The sequence below is a fragment of the Myotis nattereri genome (assembly GCF_964212035.1).
Source record: "Myotis nattereri genome assembly, chromosome: Y".
NCBI classification, from domain to species: Eukaryota; Metazoa; Chordata; class Mammalia; order Chiroptera; family Vespertilionidae; genus Myotis; species Myotis nattereri.
Window position 1 is genome coordinate 6,473,314 of NC_138094.1, and position 25,302 is coordinate 6,498,615.

At 42.9% G+C, this 25,302-nt stretch overlaps 1 protein-coding gene across 1 annotated transcript in view; it reads right to left on the reverse strand.

Annotated features, from left to right (window-relative positions):
- The window catches only part of LOC308512309 (uncharacterized protein), a gene marked incomplete at both ends in the record, with an annotated part of 71,983 nt that overhangs the window by 14,564 nt on the left and 32,117 nt on the right, over nt 1-25,302 (reverse strand). Inside the window, 1 exon segment of the mRNA XM_081082093.1 lies at nt 7,861-8,593. Coding sequence (XP_080938219.1) covers nt 7,861-8,593 — 733 coding nt within the window.

Sequence of the window (25,302 nt, forward strand, 5' to 3'; positions counted from 1 at the left end):
CTTACTGTTTCTGTTTCTGTTTGGATCATGATGGAGCTCAACTAAGGCTCTTGTTTCAAGTAGGGGTAGGCAGGATATACTCTTCATTTCAACCCATGTTATTCTGAGAAACTTTGGTAGTCGTGCCCTACTCTAATATGTATTAGGCCATTCAATTATGAGGCCAGATCTTTTTGTAAGGACAAGGCATTTATTTTTATTGAGTGAAAATTCTAATTAACACATTAATATATAAAGATATAATTTGTACTTCCAACAACCATATATGTATTGAAGAAATATGGAGACCAAATAACTACATCTTAATCAATAGGATACAAGTACAGTAGTTCCTCGCGTTACATTGTTGACACGTTCCTGCAGTGTGATGTAATGCAATATTCACGTAAGTCAGAACCCACCTACATAAGCACGTATGTCACACACAGGGAGCACACATACACAGCAGTAATGGCGTGCAACAGTTAAAAAAAATTAGAAGAAAGATAACAATTGCTGACCTTTCTTGTGGTTAATGAATAATAAGAAAACATAAAGCACGTATGTACATACGTAGAAATGCTCAAACTTTTTTTTTTTAATAAATAAATGGGGAATGGCAACGTAACCACAAAACTTATGTACTTCGAGTCCAACGTAAACCAAGGAATGTCTGAATTATCACAGCAGGCTGAAAAGTGATCAGTGTGGATTCAGATGACCTGTTTTTAATGAAAAGAAGGGTGGAAAGGGACACTTGAAAGAGTCAGACACTGAAAGTTGCTAAATCAGAGCGTGCACATAGTTGTGAAGAAATAAGGTAAAAGTGACTTATTCATATTAGTAAAGAGATGTTTTAAAGTCTAACATAGAGACCCTCACTATAAATTATGTTGTAAAATTGAAAGTATTGATAGCATCAGTGTAGTTAAGAAGAATATGCCTCTGCACTTGAATATAGACAAGAAGCCTTCCCATTTCAATTTTGGATGAGCTAGTGAGCAAAGAAAATTAGTGAAAGGCTCACTTAGGGGCATTAGTGGAAAGAATTAGCACTGAAGCATAGTACTGTTTGTGGGACATGTAATAGTTCTCATATTTTGAGGGAGATTAGTGCCCTTCATATAAGCCATTAAATAATACCGCTAAAGAGCAGTAAAATTTCAATGGCCATCATTACCAAAATTCAGCTTATTCCTTTAAATTATTCATCATTAGAAGAGAACCATGCTAAATCGGTGATAAATAATAAAATGACTAGAAGCCCGGTGAATGAAATTCAAGCACCGGTGGCGTCCCACAGCCTGGTCTGCGCCCTCACGCAATCTGGGACCCCTTGGGAGATGTGGGACTGCCAGGTTAGGTCTGACACCTCCTGAGGATTGTAGCAGTGCACGAAATGGCAGGCAGGTGGGCAGGAGCCCAAGCTGGAGCCAGGTGCTCTGTTCCCGCTCATCCAAGCCCCACTTCACCTGCCACCACTGCTTCGTAGCCTTGTCACATAGGCAGCAGAGGCTCAGGCTGTCACAGCTGCACTTTCCAGCCATTAGCCCGCCTTCTGGCTGAGTGATGCTCTCGCTGTGGGAGAGCCTTGACCACCTGGGGGAAGCTCCTGTGTTGAGCGTCTGAGTCCTGGTGGTCGGTGTGCATCGTACCAACCACTCATAATGTCGCTTACGCTTTTATATATATAGATATGTGTGACCAATTTGGCATGTCCTGGCCCAATAGAATATTAGTATTCACGGATGATATCTTGCCACTATTAGAATACCAGTGGCCAGGTGCATGGATTTGGGCACATTGAAAGGAGATTAATTAGAAGAAATATTTTAGTACTGCTATTTGCCCTTTCTCTATAATAGCAGTGTCAACCAAATTCAGATTGACAAGGATGATTTGAAACACATGCATGCAATTGGTGCCAGCAAGAGCTTCAAACGTATGGCACATGCACGAGTCACCTTAGCCATATAAATATGTGTGTGTGTGTGTGTGTGTGTGTGTGTGTGTGTGTCTTTAGATAGATAGAGAATAAACTTGCTTAATTAGACCTGCTTTCTGATTTAGCTCAACTTTTTCCAACCCATTGAAATACCTTAACTTCTCTTCCAGGTAATTGTCAGCAACACAGCAGTAAATGTCAACACAAAGCACATTATTATTGTAGTTCATGCGGGGAGAACAACGGGTAAAATATTTCACTGCAGCAGTGTTTGACTTCATTCAGCACAGTGAGAAAACCTGAAGTCATTTTCAACTTCCACCATTTCTTCCTTCTTTTCAGTCAGATCAAGATTCTAAGCTTGCAAAATCTCCGTTTTCTGGCTAATGAAGAGATAAGAGGATACCTCCGAGTTACCATCTACCTACACCAGAGCTTTGAGTGAGGGGCGGGGTTGCGCAGGGTGACACCCACTGCCCCATCCGTGATTGGAGGAGGCTTCTGAGGAGCCCAACCAGAAACAGCAGGCTGGGCCTGGCCAGGTGCCTTCTGTACCACATGTTCACATGACCAGCGCCTGGGCATGAGCCCAGTGTGCACCCAGTCAGCACACCAGGGCCTGGTTGCATACACCAGTGAGCAAGCACCTTGCCTGGACTCAGCAGGCTCTGCACCACCTGCTCCTTCATAGCACCAGTCTCAGAGCCAGGGGGCATCCAGAGTCAGGCTGTGTTGGGAGACTGAGGGGCTCCTGGGGGCAGCGCGCTTCCTCTCAGTTCCACTAGGGGGCCTTCAGCTGCAGGGCGCCTGAGGATTCACAGGGCTCCCCAGGGCCATTGCACCAGGAAGGACAGGGCAAGCAGGATGATCCAGGAGGCTTTTAGCTTCACCTCGGTGCAGGGAAGTGGTGATACCCAGGACACAAGGGCACAGGAAGTTCAGAGGGCAGCTTTGGGGCTGGAGTGGGAGGACTTCATGCAGGTGGGGGAGACTGAGACCCTGGAGCTGAGGTTGGACACAGGCCAGGATGTTGGGCTTGATCTTGAGTGCGGGAGAGGGGAGGACTGGGTGGCTGCAGAGCAGTGTGTGCAGGGAGAGGAGAGTGAGGTGCAGCAGGGAACCCAGAGTGAGGAGCAAGGGGAAGACAAGGAGGGCCTGGGGGAGGAGTTCCAGGCACAGGCTCAGTTTATCCTGTGGACAGAGGGCCTTCTGCAGGTGGTGCCATGGCAGGCCAAGTGGGCAGGAGAGGAGGTTTTCCCAGATCTGCAGGTGGGGAGGGAGGAGGAGGTGGTGAGTGAAGAGCTGAGGCTGGAGGCACAGGATCCAGGTGACCCACAAGGGAGTGACCACCAGGAGGAGGGTTGGATGGAGGAGCAATTAATTGCAGGGGAGCAGTTTGTCCTGCAGGGGGAGGGGAAGTGCACCATGGAGGCAGTGGAACAGGTGGGAGAGGTGGAGCCTCAGTCCAAGGCCAAAGCAAAGCCAGAAGAAGAGGAGCCAGTGCAGCAGGAGCAGGCCCAGTCAGGGCCCGGGGCCAAGTTAACCTGGTCCCCTCTGGAGGTGCTCCAGGCCCTTCAATTGGAGATGGAGCCCATGAACGAGCAAGCCAGCAGTGCCTTCTCTCGGCTCAGGTGCAGGACTTGGCAGAGGCTCAAGCCCTATTTCAAACAGAGAAGCCTCAATATCCGGCGCATCCCTGGGTTCTGGCTCACAGCTGTATCCTTGAGGGTGGAGGAGCAGGATCACAAGGAGCATGGGACAGTGCAGAAGAACGGTGTAAGCGGGGATGGTTCCCATTGAAAAGAACATTGAGGAAAAGCTAGGGGCAGTGCACCCCGGTCTGGCCCAGGATCCTGGAGACACCCTCTGTCTTGTACAGGCACCATAGAAGCGGTACCTGAGGGTCCAGGGGCAGAGCTCCAAGGCAGAGGCACGCATACACCAGGGGCTGATGCCAACAGACAGGGCTGTGTTGCACGGGCTGTTCTGGGACTAACTAATGCTGCCTTACAGGCCGTCTCTATGTCCAGTTCCTCAGTCAGAAGCAGGAATATGTGATGTGTAGCCTGTCAAGCCCTCAGCACAAAACAATCTGGTGGGCATCAGGGTCTGTCAGGAAACAGAGTGGTCCTGTGCCCCTTTCTGCCGTTTATGTGGAAGGAGTGGCCTTAAGGGAAGGAGAGGCCAGGCCAGGCTGCTCTTTCTAGCTGGTCCATGCCCAGCTCCCAGGTTGCAGGCTCCTTGACCCAAAGCAGTTTGTCAACCACCCAGAGTTGTCGGCCATGATCAGCGTCCAAGATGAAAATATGCTCGGCCATGTGATTGATTTGAAGGTAAGTGCACCTGCTCCAAGGAGTAGTGGAGGGCAGGTGGGGAAATGGCCTGTCCCTGAAAACAGCTACAGGCGGCAGCACTGGGCTGCGATTTCACTCCCTGTATCCACTTTCCTTCTGCAGGTGAGGGAAGTCAGGCATCCCTGGGGTTGCTGCACCATTAGCCTGTACTTCCGCAGCAACCCCTACTTCCGCAACGATGTGATTGTGAAGGAGTATCTCATCACCCTCACAGGTAAGAGGAGGCTCCCTGCATGGGCTGCAGCTGGTGGTGGGCAGGGATGGAAGGCGATGTACCCAGCTTCACATACCCCTCTCCTGCAGGATACAGGTTGTCCTGTGCCACTCCCATTCAGTGGTACCAGCATTGTGAATGAGAAGTCTATAGCCACAGGCTCCAGGACAGCAGCGCCAGCATCTTCCACTGGTTCTCTGACCACAGTGTGACAGCATCTGGCAGGATTGCTGAGGTGGGATGTCGCTGGCCATGCCAGCATACAGCTTCCTGTGTCCGCCTGCTGCTTGGGATTCTATTCGGGTCCCTGTGCTCTCTTAACCCAGGTCTGTTTGCCCTACCAGATCATCAGCAAGGACCTGTGGCTCAATCCCCTGAAGTACTATGAGAGGATGATGGCCCCTAGTGAGCGGACAGGACAGGTGAGGAGGGGCTGCCTGGGCTCTCCCCTGGTGTGCTGCCAGGTTCCTGGGCCATTATTTTTCTCTCACAGGGACACCTGGATGCTGGGAGGGAAACAGCCTGTAACACCAGGGCCGCAGGGTGTGTGGCTGAGACAGGAACTACCAGTACAACAAGGGCAGTGCAATTCCAGCTCAGGCAGGGGGGCTTAGGCAGGAGGAGGGAGTGTGCATGTCCACTGTCACTCAGAGTTAAAGCAGATTACCTCAGCCCCTCCTCTGAACTCTCCCTCTAGGCCACCCACAGCACCTTCAGGCCTTTCCACCTGCCCCTCAACAGGGGCTGCCATGACATCTTCTTCCTATACTCCTTTCCACAGGTGTCTTTGAATCTTCCTCATGCTGAGGCCTAGGCTGCTGTGCTGCCACGCCACATTGCCCTGTTGCTGCTCACCACCATCTCCCATTTCCCCAAGGTCTCCTCTTCCTCCTGGGGCCAGTGGGATCGGCCTGCTCCTTATCAGTATCTTAGGGTGCAAAGTGTGGGCCACAGAGCTGGAGGAATCCTTGTTTTGCAGCCTTGTCAGAGGTTCTTCAATCCTTTTATCCATTTAGGTTTTCCAAGGAGAATACCTCATTTGTTTACCCTCCCTAACTGGAAAACAGGGCAGCATGCCATGACGAAATAACACACTGCTTCATTTTGTATGCAGTTCACTTCAAAGACTTCATGCACATATGGTCATAGACACCCTGGGAAATTTAGGGCCATGAATATAACTCACCATCCAAACAGACTGCTTTTCTGTGTTTGTAGTAAAATCAGACAAGAAATCCCATGTTGCAGAACACTTTCTTTTGAAAATTTTTTGTAATGTTAGTGTTTAAGGTTTTACAAAAAGTAATATATATGTCTCTTTCTTTTTTTCTACTGACCTTCCCTCCGGCTTCCTCTATCTCTAGTCTCTTGTTCTTGTCACCCACTCCCAGTGTCTTGCCTCTGTTGGTCTGTTGGTTGTGCTAATATTCTGAATATGTTAACAATACAATATGTAAAATTTAAACATTTAAGTATATTGTAATTTAAATCAGCACTTAGGAAGCAACCTTGTACAATTCAAACCTTGCCTCCAATCCTGAAACTTCATAATGGTACCTACAATTCTTGATGCTTCCCCCAAACCTACCATTTGCTTTTTGTCATTCTTAAATAACAGAAGCCAAATTGCTTACAATAAAATATTGTCTGTACCGCATCATTTTTATTTTCAGTGTCTAATTCCTCTGTCACAGGGGCTTCCCCTCTGACTCCCTGAGTGCCCAATCAGGTGAGCTACTGTACTGCATGATTCACTCTCTCTTGCGTACATGGTGTATCCTGTGATCGCCGCCAGCACCACACTCAGGACCTCCTACAGGGGTGTCCCATCGGCTGTTGCAGTAATTGCCGTGCCCCCATCATACCCATCTCCTGTGTGGCTGTAATAATCATCACAGGAACTGGGCCACCATAAGTCAGAAGGGGCCTTCGTGGTGGTGGTGCCCAGTTTTTTATTGGAATGTTGATCTTCCTTTTGTTTAGTGGATGAGTTCAGTATGAATTTTGGAGAATAGGTCCTTATCTGATATAACATTGGCAAATATCTTCTCCCAGGCAGTGGACTTCCTTGTTTTGTTGTTGTTGTATTTGTTGGCCGCTTCTTCTCTGCAGAAGTGTTTTAATTTGACGTCGTCCCATTTGTTTCTTTTCTCCTCAGTTTCCATTGCCCTAGGAGCTGTATCAGTAAAGGTATTGCTGAGACAGATGTCTGATATTTTGCTTCTTCTAAGATTTTCATGGTTACCCACTTACGTTTAAGTCCTTTATTCATTCCCAATTTATACTTGTGTATGGTGTAAGTTGGTGGTCTAGACTAATTTTTTTGCATGTATCTGTGCTATAAGTCCAACACCAATTATTATTATGTTTTTATTTTGGCTTTGTAATATCTTCAATGAAACAAAATAAAATTTCCTCTATGTCAATTGAGTCATACTTTCTCTAAATCTGGCCTTTAAAAAAATCCCCTGGGGCACAGTCCCATCCGTTCTTTGATTTTCCTTCCACTGATCCCAAACCTCGGCTGTAGTCTGTGTCCTTTCAAAGGACAAAAGCAGACCCGGAGGCCTCAGAGCTGCCCGCAGGACCCTCCTGCCCGCGGCACCCTCCTGCCCGCGGGAGGTGCAGCGCCCATCCCCATCTGGAGCTTGGCTTCCAGGGAGAGTCAAAGCCTAAGAATCAAAGTGGCAGCATGTCATTGCCTTCACCTGCTTGAAGGCGGTCCATCCTTGCTGCTTGACACAGTCGCTGCAGGAAAGAAACATCTGCACAGCATATGTTTCAAGGGACCTGGCGTTTATAGCATACTGTTCTTAATATGTTTGCTCCCCTTAGCGCTGTGTGTTTTAACCAAGGTCACCTCTCCTAGAAAGGTTGTTTCCCCAGGTAGGAACTTTTCCCTGAAGTCAGGGAGGGGATGCCTCTCCTAGAAAGGTTGCTTCCCCAGGTAGGAATTTTTCCCTGAAGTTAGGGAGGGGATGAAACTCCTTAACTAAGTGCCAGGCGGGTAGTTAATCACTACAAACAATCATGCTTAAGCTACATAATCTTTACTCCCTGGAATGGAGATAAGAAACACCCTAACCTTTGTAATAGAAATTGATAGGATTAAAATCAACTGGTATAAATACAGATGTAACAAGACAATAAACAGCAGAACCTCTCTGGAGATCGAGACCAGAACTTGCCTGGAGATCCTGGCTAGGCTGCTGATCAACTGAACACTGTCTCCGTGTCATTCCTTCTTTGCTGACTCCGTGTAACGCCTTTGGGAACCCCTGGACCTGCTGGGGTTGGAGCCCGGCATTCACTGGCCTGTCTCCAGCAGCACAAAACCAGTCCTCCCTGCCAGTGCTCTGGGGACCGACCCTCAGGGCGATGTGGTGGCGCTGTCCCCTGGCAGCCGAGTGTCCCAGGCTTGTCTTTGGGGATCTCTGAGTCCATGGTATAAATGCGAGTGAGATCAGACACAATGTTATCAATGATTGGCTTGGTAAGGTCGGCACTAAACACTTGCCACCATGGCTTCTCGGCCATGGCCTCGGCGGGCACCTGGACCCCATAGACCTGCAGGGCCAGGTGGAGCACCGCCACCGCTATGTGCTGAGCCTGGAACCGGAAGCACAGCCCCCTGCGGTAGCTGTCCTGCAGCAGGGCCCAGGCAGTGACGGAGATGGGGGTCCTATGCCAGCTGTAAGGATTCAGCCAGTTCTTGAGAGAAATCAGGTAGTGGAGCAGGTACCTGTGTGGGTGCTGAAAGGAGACTTGGAAGCGCAGTACCCGCAGCACAAGGAGCTCGCACTGCACAATGCTGTCCCGGATCACCCAGACTAGGGAGTCCATCTCCAAGGGCTCGCTGCCTGGGTGGAAGTACCTGTTGGACACGTTGATGATGTCACGGGTTCGCAGGGGCTGTTCTTCCATTTTGTCAGCCAAGTAAAGGGCAGACATGGCGACCAAGTAGGGGTCATAGGCGTCCAGGTTGATCTCGCAGAAGAACTTATGGTAAATGGCACAGGCAGTGGCGAGGGGAATGGACTGCATCCCTAGCTTGACACCTGCCTCCATGATGAACCTTGTCACGCGGAAGTGCACCCTCGCCTGGGGTTCGGACCACCCCTTGGCGCCTGGCGCCGTGTCCTCCTCTCTGCAGCTGTCCAGGCTAAGGTCTTCCATGGGGCCCTGCTGGGTGGTCCCAGACCCCGCGGGAAGGGCAAGAGTCTCCAGTGCAGTGCCTGTGCCAGCAGAGTCCTAGCCCAGTGTGCAGCCGCCCCGCCGCGCCCCGCCCCGCCCCGCCCCGCGCTGACCCACCTACCCAGCCCTGCCTAGGCCTGACTGCCATCCAGGTTCCATCACCAATTATTGAAGAGACTGTATGACTCCATTCTATGCTTTTGCCTCCTTTGTCAAATATTAATTGAGCATAATGGTTAGGGTCGACTTCTATGTTCTCTGTTCTGTCCCATTGGTCTTTATGTCTGTTTTAGTTCCAGTAAGAGGCAGTTCTGAGAATGGTGGCTTGTAATATAGCTTGCTATCTGGTATTGTGATCCCTCCAAATTTGTTCTTCTTTGTCCAGATTGCTGTAACTATTTGGGGTCTTTTCTTAAATTCATAAGAGTTTTAGGAAACTTTCTTCTAGGTCTGTGGGATACGCCATTGACATTTTAATGGTTAATACATTAAAACTGTACATTGCTTTGGGTACTATGAACATTTTAATGATGTTGATTGTACCAAACCATGAATATGGTATGTTCTTCTATTTGCTTTAGTCTTCCTCTATCACTTTTTTTCAATTTCCTGTAGTTTTCCAAGAACAGGTTTTTACCTCCTTAGTTAAGTTTATTCCTAGGTTTCTTAAATTTTTGTTGCACTGCTAAATGGCATTTTTGTTTGTTTGTTTCTATTTCTGAGCTCATTATCCGTGTATCAAAAAGCCATAGAATTCTGGGTGTTAATTTTGTACCCTGCTACATTGCCAAATTCATTTATTAAATCTCCTAGTTTTTTTTGGTGGAGTCTTTAGGTATTTCTATGGACAATACCATGCCATCTGCGAATTATGACAGTTTTACTTCCTCTTTTCCACTTAGCATGCCTTGTTTGACTTCTTCTTGTCTGACTGCATTGACTAGCACTACCAGTACTCTGTCGAACAGAAATGGTGAGAGTGGGCATCCCTGTCTTGTTCCTCTTCTTAGAGTAATTGTTTTTGCCCATTGAGTATGATGTTGTCTGTAGTTTTGTCACATAAGGCTTTTTTAATGTTGAGGTATGATCCCTCTATGCCCAGTTTGCTTAGAGTTTTTATCAAAATTGGGTGTTGGATTTTGTCAAATGCTTTTCCTGCACCAATGGATATGAATCTCTCTCAATTTGTTTATGTGATGCATCACACTTATTGATTTCTGGATGTTGACTCATCCTACTTCCCCAGAATATATCCGCTTTGGCATGGTGTATGCTCATTTCAATGTAATGTTGCATCGCATTTGTTAGAGTTCTGTTGAGGATTGTAACATCTATGGTCATCAGAGATATATTGGCCTGCATTTTTCTTTCTTTGTGTTTTCTCTATCTGGCTTTGGGATTAGAGTAATGCTGGCTTCATAGGAAATGTTGGGAAATGGTACTTCCTTTGAATTTTATGGAATAGTCTGAGGAAGAAGGTTTTAGTTTTTCTTTGAACACTTAGTAAAACTCCCTGTGAAGCCGTCTCGCCCAGGCTTTTGTTTGCTGCAAGTTATTTTTGTGACTGCTTGAATTTCCTGAGTAGTTATTGGCAGGGTCCTATGTTTTATTCTTCCTAACTGAGTTTAGGAAGATTGTATTTTTCTAGGAATATGTCCATTTCTTCAGGGTTGATCAGTTTGTTGGAGTAGAGTTGTCCATAGTATTTATTTACAATCCTTTTTATATCTGTGGGGTCTTTTGCTATTTTGCCTCTTTCATTTCTGATTTTGTTTACTGGGGTCCTGTTGGTGAGCCTAGCTAGAGCTTAGTCAATCTGGTTTATCCTTTCAAAGAAATAGCTCATGTCTTTATTAATCTTTTGTGCGGTTTTTGGTCTCTATGTCATTTATTTCTGCTGTGATGTTCATTATTTCCTTCCTGCTGCTCAGTTTGGGCTTAGCTTGTTGCTCTCTCTAACTTTTTAAGTTGTGGGGGTTAGATAATTTGTTAACTGTTTTTCTTGTTCTTTGAGTTAGGCCTGTAATGCTATGAAATTCCCTCTAAAGACTACTTTCAGTGTGTCCCATAGATTTTGGACTTTTATTTTTAATTTTCATTTATTTCCAGGATGATTTTAATTTCTTCTTTAATCTCTTCGGTAACCCAGTTATCTATCTTTGTACATAAAAGCCCTGTGACCGGAATGGCAGAATGACCAGAATAGCTGGTGGCTATGACTTGCATTGCGGCAGCCAACCAGCCTTATCTGGGCCCCAATCGGCCATATCCCTGACCAGGCTTGCTTCCCATCGGCCCCCAATCCCCCATTCGGGGCAGGACTGATAAGCAAACCACTCACAGCCTTTCCCCTGGTCAGCCACACCCCCTATATGCGCTAACGCCCAGATTGGAGGCATGGCCTTCTGGTTAACTGCCAATGGCCACTAACCCCTGCAGGCCTGGCCCCATGTGCCCCCATCTGGGGAGGCCAACCAGACTGCTTCCATACAGGAATTCATACCCTGGGCATCCATTTATTTAATAAAAGGCTATTTAGCCTCCAAGTATTTGAATTTTGTTATATCTTATTGTAGATTATTAGCAATATAAGAGGCCCAGTGAACGATCTTTGTACACTTGGCGGAGTCCCTCACACTCTGGCAGCCTGGGAGACCTCAGGGGATGTCCGAATGATGGCTTAGGCTTAATCCCAGTTGCCAAACATGCTTAGCGCCTCTGTGGAGGTGGGAGAGATTCCTGCCACTGCTGCTCCACTTGCCAGTCGTCAGCACAGGATCCAGCTGAATGGCCCTGCCCTGTGGGAGCTCACTGATCCCCAAGGGCAGCTCTTGCATTGAGAGTCTACTCCCTGGGTGTCAGAACACATCATAGCAATCGGTCTTATCTCTTTTTTATGACCTTTACTTTGAGATTTCTTTTTTCTCTCTTTTTTAAATTGTTTTATTTCTTAAAGTATTACAAAGGGTATTACATATGTCTCCTCTTTCTTCCCCGCCCTGACTATCCCCTGGCCTCCCCTAACTCCCAGTGTCTTATGTCCATTGGTTATGCTTATATGCATGCATACAAGTCTTTCGGGTGATCTCTTACTCTCCCCGCCTGCCCCCAACCCTCCACGGCCTTCCCGCTGTAGTTTGACAGTCTGTTCGAAGCTGCTCTGCCTCTGTATCTATTTTTGTTCATAAGTTTATAATGGTCTTTATTATCCATAAATGAGTGAGACCATGCGGTATTTTTCCTTCATTGACTGGCTTATTTAACTTAGCATAATGCTCTCCAGTTCCATCCATGCTGCTGCAAATGGCAAGAATTCCTTCTTTTTTACAACAGCATAGTATTCCATCATGTAGATATACCACCGTTTTCTAATCCATTCATCTGCTGATGGGCACTTAGACTGTTTCCAGGTCTTAGCTCTGGTGAATTGTGCTGCTATGAACATAGAGGTGCCTATACCCTTTCTGGGCTCAGAGGTGTGGCAAACTTTCCTGCCCCGATCCCTGGTTTTTACCTTACCAGAGGAACTCTGCCCTTCCTGGCTGTAAACTGTCTGACCACCTGAGTGTACTTTGCCAATTCCTGGTGGGTGTTATTAGTTTCAGCTGCTCACTCCATTTGCTCCAGGATGTGCCCTGGGACGTGTATGCCTATTCCATCGCCATCTTGGCTTCTTGAGATTTATTTCTTCAAATATAATTATTGATCCCCTAGTTTTTTCCCCTTCTTTGCCTGAAAAGTATTTCTCTCCTTCCACTTTCAGTCCATGTGAGTCCTTATTCTGAGGTGGGTCTCTCATAGACAGCATATATATGGGTCTTGTTTTATTATAATTTTGGCCATTATATATCTTTTGAATGGAGTGCTTAGTCCATTTAGGTTTAAGGTTATTTTGATAGGTACTGATATGTTGCCACTTTTTTCTTTATGCCTGTGTTTCTTCTGTCTCTTCTATTCCTTCTTTTTACAACAGTCCCTTCAGCATTTCTTGCATTGATGGTTTAGTAGTGAAACACTCCCTTAGATTTTTTTTTTCTGTAAAGACACTGAATTCCCCTATAGTCTTGAATGATTGCCTTGCTGGATAAGTATTCCTGGATTTGGTCCCTTGTTTTGCATCACTTTGTATATTTCCTTTCATTCCCTTCTGGCCTGATCTGTTTCTGTTAAAAATCATTTGATAATCTAACAGGAGAGCCTTTGTAGGTGACTCTCTGTCTCTCTCTTGCAGCCTTTAAGGTTCTGTTTGTGTCATTATTGTTTGCCATTACAATTACAATGTGTCTTGGTATAGGTCTTATTGGTTTCATCTTGTTTGGGACTGTCTGTGCTTGTGTGACTTTTTCTTCCCAAGATCAAGAAGGTTTTGCGATTATTTCTTCTAATAGGTTTCCTAATCCTTGTTCCTCATCTTGTCCTTCTGACACCCTTATTATACACATGTTATTTGTTTCATGTTATCCCCAATCTCCCTTAGGATATCCACCTGCTTTCTATTTTTTCTCTCAAGTTGCTGTTCAGATTGTGTTGTTCAGGGTGTGTTACTCTGCCCTGTCTCCTAAATCGCTGATTCAATGCTTTGCTACTTCTAGTCTATTATTGAAACCTTCCATCGTATTTTTTAATGTAGCTATTATCAATTTTTTTCATTTGTCCTTGATTCTTATGTAAGTTGTGGATTTCCCATGCATCTGGTGTATGAACTTTATGACCCTTATTCTGAATTCCTTTTTGAACATATTGTATGTCTCCATTTAATTGAGTTCATCTTCTGGCAATTCCTCCTTTTCTGTCCTTTGGGTGTTGTTTGTTTGTCTCCCCATTTTAGCTATCATGTCAGAACCCAGGTGCCAGGGTGTGATGGGCCAATGGCCACAGAGTGGATCCGAAATTCTATTGTACACTCCAAGACTCACAGGAGGCAGTGGCAGTGGTGGGGGGCTGGAGTCCCGGTGTCTGTGGGTCTGCTGCTGCCATAAAAAGGTCTTTGGCCAGAGTGGCTCTCAGGTGATGTGTGAGGCCCATCTGGGTAGAGGTGAGGCTGGTTTCCTAGTCATAGCAGCTCTCCCCTTCAAGATGGTTTATTTTCTTAGAACCATATTTAACATCAAACAGTGCAGTAACATAAAAATACTAAAGATTGTGCAAAGAGCGGATTAAAAATAGAATGGAGAAACAAATCAGAACTATGTATACAGAGTTGCATTCATACTGGACATAGTTTTCTGTCATTTTAACTGAAGAAATAGTAAAAGTAAGAAACCTGAGAAGCGGTAGAGGAGGAATAAAGTACCTAATCATTTTGAATGAGTGATTGTTTGTTTTAAAAAATAAATAGTTTATGTAAGCCGGGTGCACTGGAAAACATGAAATAGATGTGTCAAAACATAAATGAAGTAACAGACACATTCTAAAAAGTAATCCACATTGCCCAGTCAGTATTGCTCAATGGTTGAGGATAGAATTGTGAACCAAGATGGCCTATCATCTATACCGGGTCAGGACACATGCCCAATGTGCTGGCTGGTTTGCCAGTAGGAGCCATTTAAGGAAGCCGCTGATCAAAATATTTCTCTTTCATCTATGTTTCCATCTCTCTATCCCTCTCTCCAGATAACCAAGAATAAGCCTACTAAAAACAAGAATGGAATTTATGTGCTTTCCCCTGGAATGTGGAACATTTTCGTCCTTATTACTAGGGGTCTTTGGAGGACTTTTATTAACCAACATACATTTTAGTCCTTATTACTAGGGGTCTTTAGAGGAATTTTATTAACCAACATATATGGTTCTGTGTTGAATACTTCAATGGAATATTGTTAATAATGAAGTGTTTCATAAACTTACCAGGAAAAAGGACTCTGTCATTTTTGAAGGAAACACTTGGTTTGGGAGAAGAATTTGAGGTAGATCTTGATTTTAGTTGCAATAATAAGTAGGTTTCAAACAGTTGCTCATTTGTTCAGGTTAAATGTTATGTAGTGTTGATATTATGTGTACTCATTTTAGTCTGTGGGTGGAAAAACAACGAAAGTAGACTACACCAAGAAACCATCTTTTCAAAGTGGGGGTGGGCAGAGGGCACCAGTTCCATCAAGAAATAGAGGTGATGTGAGAAGTCTGAGAAGTGGAAGAGGAGGAAGTAAGAGAAGCAAAAGGACCCTCAGGTGTAAAACACTTAGGTAATGTTTCAAAATCTAGGGATGGTAGGAGATCTGACTTAGGTAAACACATAATACAATATGCAAATGATGTTTCATAGGCTTGTGTACCTGAAGCCTATGAGATCATATTAACTTCCATAAATTCAATAACTTTAAATTCATAAAGTTACTGTCAGTAACTCAAATGTTTTTAAAAAATTAAAAAAAAGATATGGGCATGAAACCATTATTTATGTGAAAACAGTAACATTGAATGAAGAGATACACCTCAATTTCATTCATATCATTCAAAGCAAAAGAAAGGATACCGTTCATTAGATTGAGAATGTATACTGATGATCAAGATGATTTGTAATTGCTAAAGAGGTATAGCACTTCTAATAATGAATGCAATATGTAATGTGTGAAACACTCCTAATGACCTTACAGGGATAGGATTTAAACCTCAAGCTAAATTCAGTCTATTTTAGCCTTACTGTTTGCCTCTAGTCACTTCAACTGTTCTCTGAAGAACTCAATTCTATTGATCTTATGTTAGAATGTTACACTTTGGGAACAGGAAGTCATGTAGGTTTAAAGTGAAGATTCATACTTATTGAACTACTAAGAATTTGTTCTGAAAGTACCCTTCTTTCGTCTCAAAAAAGGACATCAGTTCACCTTGGAAAATTCCCACTGAAATAAAAGTTGGTCTAACTATATAAACGTCAAGGACACACACTTCATTATTTAGAATTGGATTTGAAATACTAGTTTTGAGTATAGGAATATGCAACCCTGTACTGTGTAAAATAATAATCTCTATTATTAATTTGATAAGATGATCTTGTACTTACGTTTGATGTAGAAAACTTTCCATTTGGAAACTACATAAGAGAAATGTCTATGGTATTAAATAGATTCACAAAGGGATCTCTGACTCAGGAAAAGGCTAAAAACCAATGATTCACCAAGTTTATTGGTCTTTCTTTCCTTCTTTCTTTCTTGTATATGAGGAATATGAAACATGAATAAAAATGTTGACGAGCTATTTTCAGGGAGCTGTCTTTTAATTAATTTATCTATTTACTTATTTGACTGACTATGAAAGGAAAGTATATTTATTTCAATATGTCTGTAGCAGGAAAAGTTGGTTTCATATTAACCAGTTTTCCTAATTTCAAAGATTTCATGTCCATTTGTGATAATTAGGTGTGTGACATTTCACGGGAAATTTCCTAAAGTGTTATTGCAGGGTTTGTGCAAGATGAAGGTGAATGTTCCTGTTTTTACAATCTGGGTGATACTGAGAAGAGTTTGCCAGTTTATATTTGGCCACATATGAGGATGCTCATAGTTCTTCTTTCCCATGACGAATTACAGAATTGGAAGATAAGCCTCTTTCCTATTTGAAAATGAAAACAGTGATTGTTAATTATGTATTATTCAACATGTTTTCTTTAAATACTATTAAAATAGAGTGTAGTATTCTGATCAAAGAGTTATTTTATAAATGAACTGTAGGAATTATATGATAACATTCGTGAAATAACACTTTTTTGTAATGCATCATGTGTTGACTTTTTATATTTTAATTTTTAACTATGACATTACATGTTTTAAAAGCTTTTATTGAGATGAAATTAGTTTGAAGACTAGTTGAGACTGTTTTTTTGTATCTTTTAAATAACTTCTTTCACTTAGTATATCTGGATTCTCTGCATTCAAATTCCGGTGTGTGTGTGTGTGTGTGTGTGTGTGTGTGTGTGTGTGTGTGTGTGTGTTTTGTTTTGTTTTATTGGCATGTATATATATAATTCTGCTTCAGTTCTTTCTCAGTTATCCAAACTGATTTTCAATAACTCTGAGCACTGTACTGAAGACATGTGAAGATAGAATTTTATCATTTAGTTCTAACCAGCATGCTTATGACCATGATCCTCTTTAGTAAATATTTATACACAATAACCAGACTTGACCATTTAACAAATGTTGACCGTACTCAAGTAGAATGATGTTATTTATGACACAGAGGATGGCGGACATACAATTAATCTTCACAGAAGTGGCTGCAGGGTGGATTCCCTTCCACTGAAAAGAACTCCATCTTCAAGAAGTTGGGATCCTCCACCTACAAGACCTGCCCATTCTGATCCAAGGCAAAGCATTACTGGGATGGGAAGGCAAGGTAAATGGAACAGTCTCTCATGGATTAGAGTAATGAGCTGTTTTAAAAGGAATGCTACACTTTAATTTCTGGAAGCCATGTGGAAAGTGAGTAGTGGATGGGCATCAGTACTCAACACTATCTTATTGTTTCATTGTTAGGAATAATTCTTCATCTTCTGATTAGTGAGGTAATAAGTAGATAACAGCAGAGTGAAGAATGCATTCCTTTTAAGCCATGTTGATACAGTGTCTCTCTTTTTTATGTTTACTTTTTTAATATTTTAAGAAAAATGGTTTTAGTGTCATAATGTTACATTCAATAAATGTTAATATTTCCAGAAAAACTATTTTAAATGTAATAATTTTACATGCAATAAGCAATAATATTCCAAGAAAAACAATTTTAAATATAATAATACTGGAGACCCAGTGTACAATTCATGCATGAGTGGTGTCTGGCCTACACACCCCAATCGCCCGGTTAGCCAGGGTAGGGGATACAGGTGATTGGCCGGCTGACTCCACCCAGATCAAGTGGGGGATCAGATGGGGGAAGATGAAGGCCAGGGGAAGGGGCTGTGGGCAGATTACTGGCTGGCGGGTCCTCAATCATTGAGGGGATGGAGGGGGGCCGTGAACAGAACAGTGTGGGGTTGCCTGCAGGGTGCAGCCCTGGATGCTAGCCAGACTGTCCCACCCCATGGTGGATCTCCTGGTCAAACTCCTGTTTGAAGGGACAATTTGCATATTAGTCTGCTATTATATAGTGTTACATGCAATAAACATTAATATGTTAAGGAAAAAATATTAAATATAATATTACCAAAACAGTGCAAACCTATTTTATCACAAAAGTTGTAGGAATTATTAAATATCTGAAAATAATAGGATTCTTTTTATTATATTCTATAACATATATTTTTTACTCTGGCTCTATTTTATTCATCCATTTATTCTTTTATTTTTTGAAATATTTTTTATTGATTTCAGTGAGAAAGGGAGAGGGAGAGAGATAGCAACATCAATGATGCGTGAGAATCATTGATTCTCTGCCACCTGCATGCCTCACACTGGGGACAAAGCCCACAACCCAGGCATGTGTCTTTGGCCGGAATCGAAACTGGGACCCTTCAGTCTGGAGGCCAATAATCTATCCACAGTTCCTAACCAGCTAGGGCTATTTTTTCTGTATTGATTAAGGTATTACATATGTGTCCTTATCCCCCATTTGTCCCTCCTACCTCCTCCTCATGTCATCACCCCCACTGGTGTCAGTGTCCATTAGTCAGGCTCATATGCATGCCTCAAGTCCTTTATTTGATCTCTCTAACCCCACCTTCCCCTACCTTCCCTGCAGCAACCTTTTGCAGCAAAGATTCAGGATCTGGAAAAGTGTATGAACTGAAATGAATACACTAGACAACAATTACATATTTAGAAGGCATGGGGGAGCCAGGTGAAGACATTTCTCTCTAGTAAAGAGGCTCTCTGAAACCCAGGACCCATCAGCTTTTATTTACTTTAATACACATTTGCCCTTTAGCAAAGCATGCAGTCATATCAATGATAAAGTGTGGTAAACAATAAAAGTATTATCATGGTAGGAGGTTGCTTACAGCCATTTTGCCAACAGCAGGGTAGCAAAATGCTGATTTTCCGCCATGCTGAATATCAAAGTCCATTCGCCTGCTGTAGGATTCTCGCATTGGTATGTTCACTACTGTTGGTCTTTGCTGGGCCGACATTTCCCCCTTTTTGCTTTCTTATAATTAGTTTAGAAAGGTGTCTGCAATTAGCTGGGCTCAGATCCTTTTAAGACTTTTCATTCTGCATCTTAACACTGGAAGCAAACATAGAAGAACAAAAAAGAAAGACAATAGCGGTTACTCAAAACGGAAATGTAGGGAGATTCGACGACAAGGATTGAGTTCTTTCATGGCCTTCTAAATATTATTGTCAGGTATTTAAGGAATTCATTCAAAGCAGGCTTCTTTTGGGGCCATTAGTTTTTTATGGATCCCTTTCCCAGTCACTGTTAGCTTGTGACATGACAGCAATGATATTCGAGTTCTGGATGGTGGACAAATGGTGAGAAATGACAATGTAGGTCTGAATTTTTTTGGCTTTGTCATGGGCAACCTGCACCAATGCACCAATGATGAGTGCTAGCATGGCAAGGCGTCTTCACCATCCCCCATCTCTGGATGTTTCTCCTCTGACTCCTCAGCGTTTTGCTTGAGGCCTCTGCTATCTGTGGTTGCAGTAGTCTGGTCAGTTCCTCCCTAAGATTCATGTTGCAGGAACCACCCAGGCTTGGAGGAGTTTTATGGAAATACACAAGTATATCCTTGACCAAAGGTTAATAAAGGGACCCTTCTATAAACCAGACTCGGTATCTTTCCATTTAACCAGACCATTTTGGTTTGGCTTATTCTGACACCAGTGTAATTCTATGGGTGTCTTGCCATCAGCATTACAAGGGAAAATTTTAAAGTAATTAAGGCTTGGTGTAGTCTACTTACAGGAGATTTCTTCACTATTCCCCCACTTTTGTTTTTCAAGTTGGGATTTAGAGGCCCTTGTAGCAGATATAACATGCAAGAGGGACATTTCTTGATAATCTGTTTTGTCTGCTGTACAATATTTTGGCAGGCTGATGTAAAAGTTGATGAGATTCTGTGGCCTGTTTAATAAAATAACTAATTGATAGGCCTATGCATTTCCTTTTGTTAAAGGACCAGGACTTGTTCAAATAGTATAGATAGGCATCGGTCACAGCCATTTAAATTGAGTAGTTGCAGTTCTGTTTACCAGGCCAGCAGCATAGGCAGATCAGAGATAATATGAAGAGGCTTTTGGAAATCCTTCAAGTCAGCCTTGACCATTTCTAATTCGATTCTTTGCACAGAAGTATGACTGGTCTGAATGACTTGGTCTGAATTCTTTGCATTATAAGCAGCTTTACCATGAGATGAACTATCAGTAAAAACAGTGACCGCTCCAGGAATAGGTTTCTGCCTATTCAACTAAGTTCCCCTGAATATTCTTTTATTTTCATTTGCTAATTTAAATCAGTCAAAAATAAGGCTTATTTCCTAACTTTGTCATTGGGTGGGGACAGTAAATGACACTAATAGGGTTTTTGCTATCAGTCTTTGAGTATATTGACATAAGCGTTGTTTACGGAGGCAAAATGCAAATGGTTTACTTTTCTTTATGAGGCCTAATACATTTATTTTAATTACAGTTTTCTAGATCTTTGAAGGGAATCTGCTCCTGTTTCTTCTCCCAGAGTAATTTCTAGGCCACATTTAGGGAGTTTCTTTTAAAAACATTTTTTTTTCTTTTAAATAGAGCTACAAACTTGTGTTCCTTTTAAGAAATACCAATAAGAGGTATGCTGGCCAATTGTGCAATGCATACAGATTAAGTAAAAGTAACTCCTTTTTTTCTATGGTGTCTTATTAATGGTGAGATTTAATGCTCCAATAATAACTTTTTGTTTTCCTTGTAAATAGTAGCAGAAGAGATTTTAAAATTTCTCCTTTTTATTAAGCTTAAAATTTACTTTTAAACAGCATTCTTTTGGCTATTGCTCATTTGCATAGGTACAGAAATTTTACTCTGGACTGTGTTAGAACCAATTGCTAATAAAATATCTGCTTCTCATATAACTGAGTTTATATGAGACCATGATTATATTGTAAAAAGCTAATTTATTTAGTGACTAAAGTGTGCATCTTTATTGAGAAAGCAAAGTAAGTAAACTTATACATTTGACCTATGAAGTCCAGATGTTGCACTACCCCCGGGCCTATCGAAAGATCTGGCTGTCAGGTCCCCCATCTTAAAATTCTGCTACTGAATAATCTGAGGTTGCTTAAGAAGTATTCAGCAACTTTGTCCTGCCCTCCCTTAGAGGGTGAAACTTTTATAACATTTAAAATACGTGCATGTAAAGAGAACACAGTTATTAATTTTTATTTGATGAAGCTTCAAGTGATTTCAAGTATATTAGATCGGGGTAATTTGGTTTGAAAATATTTCTTTTCCTAAAATATTTCTTTTAAGAAGAGAGTAAACCCTTGAATTATTCCAGGGCACTTGAAAAGTTTCAAAGCCATCTCTTGGTTAAAGTCTTGAAATTTAACATGGAAAGACTATCACAAATATGTGTAACCCAAACATTACATTATACATTTGTTGTAATTACTCTAAAATAGATCAATAAAATTTAAACTGGTTTTTATATTAAAAATTTGGTTCAGACCATAGAATTAATCCTCTTTTTTAATCAGTCCAATAAAATATTATATCCTAGGTTGAAATTTTACCACACATACTACACATGAGGACTACAATATATTTTTTACTACTAAGTTATTCCAGAGAAATCACATGAATTATTTTTCTTGATAATGAATTTCTAAACTTTATGCATTGTATCATTACGAGCATATAATTTCTCCCAATTTAATTTGAACTTTTAACTCTTGGAAGCCTTAAATTTTAGGTGGTAAGTTAAAAACTTAGCATTTCTTAGTTTAGTAATACCTTCACATTTTTATGGATATATTTCCAATAAAATTAACAAAGACTTATTTAATTAATAGATTCAAATATGTCCTTTATTTTTTCATTCGAGTCAAACTCAAATAAATATTTCAAAATTTTGTAATTTCAAAACATTTAGAGTTTTAATAAGTTTTATTACTTAATGTAAGCAACTCCAATTTTTTAAGTTACCAAAGACTTTGGAAAAGTATGTTTAGACGTATGAGGTTGCCAAAGAAGTAGGGGGAGAAAGGAAGAAGGCCTGTAGCCATTGGAATTTTAAAACCACCACATTTTTCCTTCAGAGATAACAGCTAAGAGTGCTTTTCCAGGTTCTCTGCTTTTACAGGGAGAAGATCCACTGGCCCTTTCCTCCAACAGAGAGTGCAGTCCGCCCTCTCCTCAGGGACTGCACCCTCACCATCAATATATTTATTTATAACTATGGGCCCGGTGCACTAAATTCATGCACTGGGGCGAGGGGGATAGTGTCTCTCAGCCCATCCTGCCCCCTCTCACATACTGGGAGCCCTCAGACGTTGACCCCCATCACCCTCCAATCGCAGGATCGGCCCCTTGCCCAGGCCTGACACCTCCGCCAGAGGTGTCAGGCTTCGACAGGGGACCCCCATCTCCCTCTGATCGCTTGCTCCACCCCCCGCCCAAGCCTGACGCCTCTGACACAGGCATCAGGCCTAGGCAAGGGGACCCTCATATTTCCCCAATCACCGGCTCAACCCCCCACCCAGGCCTGATGCCTCTGGCCCAGGCATCAGGCCTGGGCAGAGGACCCCCAGCCCCCTACAATTGCTGGCTCCACCTCCCACCCAGGCCTGATGCCTCGGCCAGAGGAGTTGACCCTCATCACCCTCTGATCACCAATCACCAGATCGGCCCCTTGCCCAGGCCTGAGGCCTCTGGCAGAGGTTTCAGGCCTGGGCAGGGGACCCCCAGCTCCCCGCAGTTGCAGGTGGCTCTGCCCCTGCCCAGGCCTAACGCCTCTGGCCCAAGGCAGTAGGCCTGGGCAGGGAACCCCCAGCTCCCCACAATCTCCCGCTCTGCCCCTGCCCATGCCTAATGCCTCATGGGACCCCCAGCTCCCCACAGTCTCCCGCTTTGCCCCTGCCCAGGCCTAACACCCCTGGCCAAGGCGTTAGGCCAAAGAGAGGACCCCCAGCTCCCCAGGTTTGCAGGCTCCATCCCTTCCCAGGCCTAATGCCTCTGGCCAAGGCAGTATGTCTGGGCAGGGGATCCCCAGCTCCCCACGATTGCAGGGACTCTGCTTTAGGCCCAGGCAAGGGACCCCTAGCTGCTGGGACTGCCAGCTTTGCCCGTGCCTAGCTCCCATCGCTGGCTCCAACCCTACTTCCCGCTATCACTGGCCAGGGTGGCAAAGGTGCCCAATTCTCCGACCATGGATTGGGTGCAGGGCTCTTAGCTCCCCCTGGGTTTCTGATCACTGTCAGTGACAGGGGGCTTCTTCCTGCTTTCCCTTTCGCCTCCCTGCATTGTGCCTACATATGCAAATTTACCGCCATCTTTGATGGCGGTTCACTGCCATCTTAGTTGGCAGTTAATTTGCATATCGCCCTGATTAGACAAGGAAAACTGTAGCGGTCGGATGCCAATTACCATGTTTCTCTTTTATTAGATTAGATTATTACTGAAAAGCTTTGTCACAAAGAATTCATTTTAGTTATATCTATCTATTTAACTTTTAACAATTTTGAGATTCCAAAAGCCAGTTATCACCATCTAAGGGCGTTTCACTTTGGCAAATTTTGCAGCAGAGAAAACTTACTGGCTTTCATTGGCTTTAATGTTAACCTTGGAATATGGTCCATTATTATTTAAGAACTGCCCCTTCTTATGGAAACACTAATCTTATTGCTTAAACACAGCCTGTATATTTTCCTTGTGTCATTTTCACAATCATATAAAGAAAAACAGTCTTGGGTTTGTACTACAGCATCTGTGAAGAGATGGGAGTCAGTCCAAGATGCCACCCAAAATCGGGTGGGGTGTGACTTCTCTTAAGCTAGTGTTTTTCTCTTCATGGATGCAGAAATCCCAGAGATATCCCTTAAATTGTGAGGAATGTCTCATAAATCCAAATTTGAAATGACGGTCTGGGAAATAAAATGAGACTTTTAATAACACTCTCGAGAGTGGGCATACATTTTACAGGATCACCAAAAGACTAGTAATTAATGGGTTGGGAGGTGTTTTAGATATTTAGTAATGGCCTGGTCATCTACTGTTTCTTTTCTTATTAAATTAAATTGAAGGCATGCTTAATAGACTAACAATAAACAACCAAAACAGATTAATAATAATCAACTGACATGCGCCCATAACATATAGACAAGGCTTAATGAATTAGAGTAGTTTTCATGGATCTTATTCTGCTCTTCATGGCATTGGCTGTCCTCTAAAGTTATTTTAGCTAAAATCTGCCTGTCCCAAGGTGTCATATGGTAATTTTCAGACAAAGCATTAAAGAGTCCTTTTGTAAAATGACTGTTAACCCCGTTTTCTGTAGCTGCTGTGCCTTTCCACACTAGAGGTGGAGGACCCAGGGCTTAGGTATTACAGACTTTTGATCCCCAATACGAATTAGGCATAATGCAGTGCGAACAAGAGCCCACATAGTTCAAGATGGCAAGGTTACATTTTTCCTTGAGCCTGATTTCAGAGAGTACCTTTTGATATTTTAATTTCTTTATCCTTGAGCATACAAGTAAATGTTTACAATTATTTATTTATTTATTTATTTATTTTGCTTTATAATCAAACTTTCCCTCATTATAGCCTTGCAGAAATGAACGATTTTCCGCCCACTTTATGTTTCACAATTTCCAAAGCTGGCATGGGCTTTGTGCACAGAGAATTTTCCCCACCTTTTCAGTGCACTTCTCAGCTTTCTGGTGAAATGTCTTCATTTTTCACTCTGGTGAAATTTCTTCTCCAGATGCCCCACATTGGGCGCCAGATTGCTGCAAGGATTCAGGATCTGGAAAAGGAGCTGAACACAAATGAATACACTAGACAACAAATAGAAATTTAGAAGACATGGGGGAGCCAGGTGAGACCTTTCTTTCTAGCGGAGAAGCTCTCTCAAACCCTGCACCCACCAGCTTTTATTGACTTGGCTTTAGGTTTCTCATATATGCCCTTTAGCAAAGCAAACAGGCATGTCAGCAGTCAAGTATGCTAAACATTAAAAGGGTTATCAGGTTAGGAGATTTCCTTCAGCCATTTTGCCAACTGCAGGGTAATATAATGCTGATTTTCAGCCTTGCTGAATATCAAAGTTCATTAGCCCTCTCTGAGAGATACATATAGATATGTATATCTATATCTATATATCTATATCTATATCTATATATATATACACACACACATGTACATATACATATATATACGTATGTATGTATATGTGTGTGTGTGCATATCCTATCTAATAAAAGAGAAACATGGTAATTGGCGTACGACTGCTACCCTTCCCATTAGCTAATCAGGGTGATATGCAAATTAACTTCCAGCCAAGATGGCTGCCAGCAGCCAGGCAGCTTAAACTGAACATGAGGCTTGCTTGCTTCCGTGCCAGAGGACTGCAACATTCCCCGCCTGACTTGCCGCCTCTGAGCTTGCAGGTTAAGAAACATTGTTACATATAGAAGCTAAACAAAACCCCAGAAACCAGCTTTCAGCCGGCTGGGATCTCAGAGCTGGAGTTGATGCAGAGTT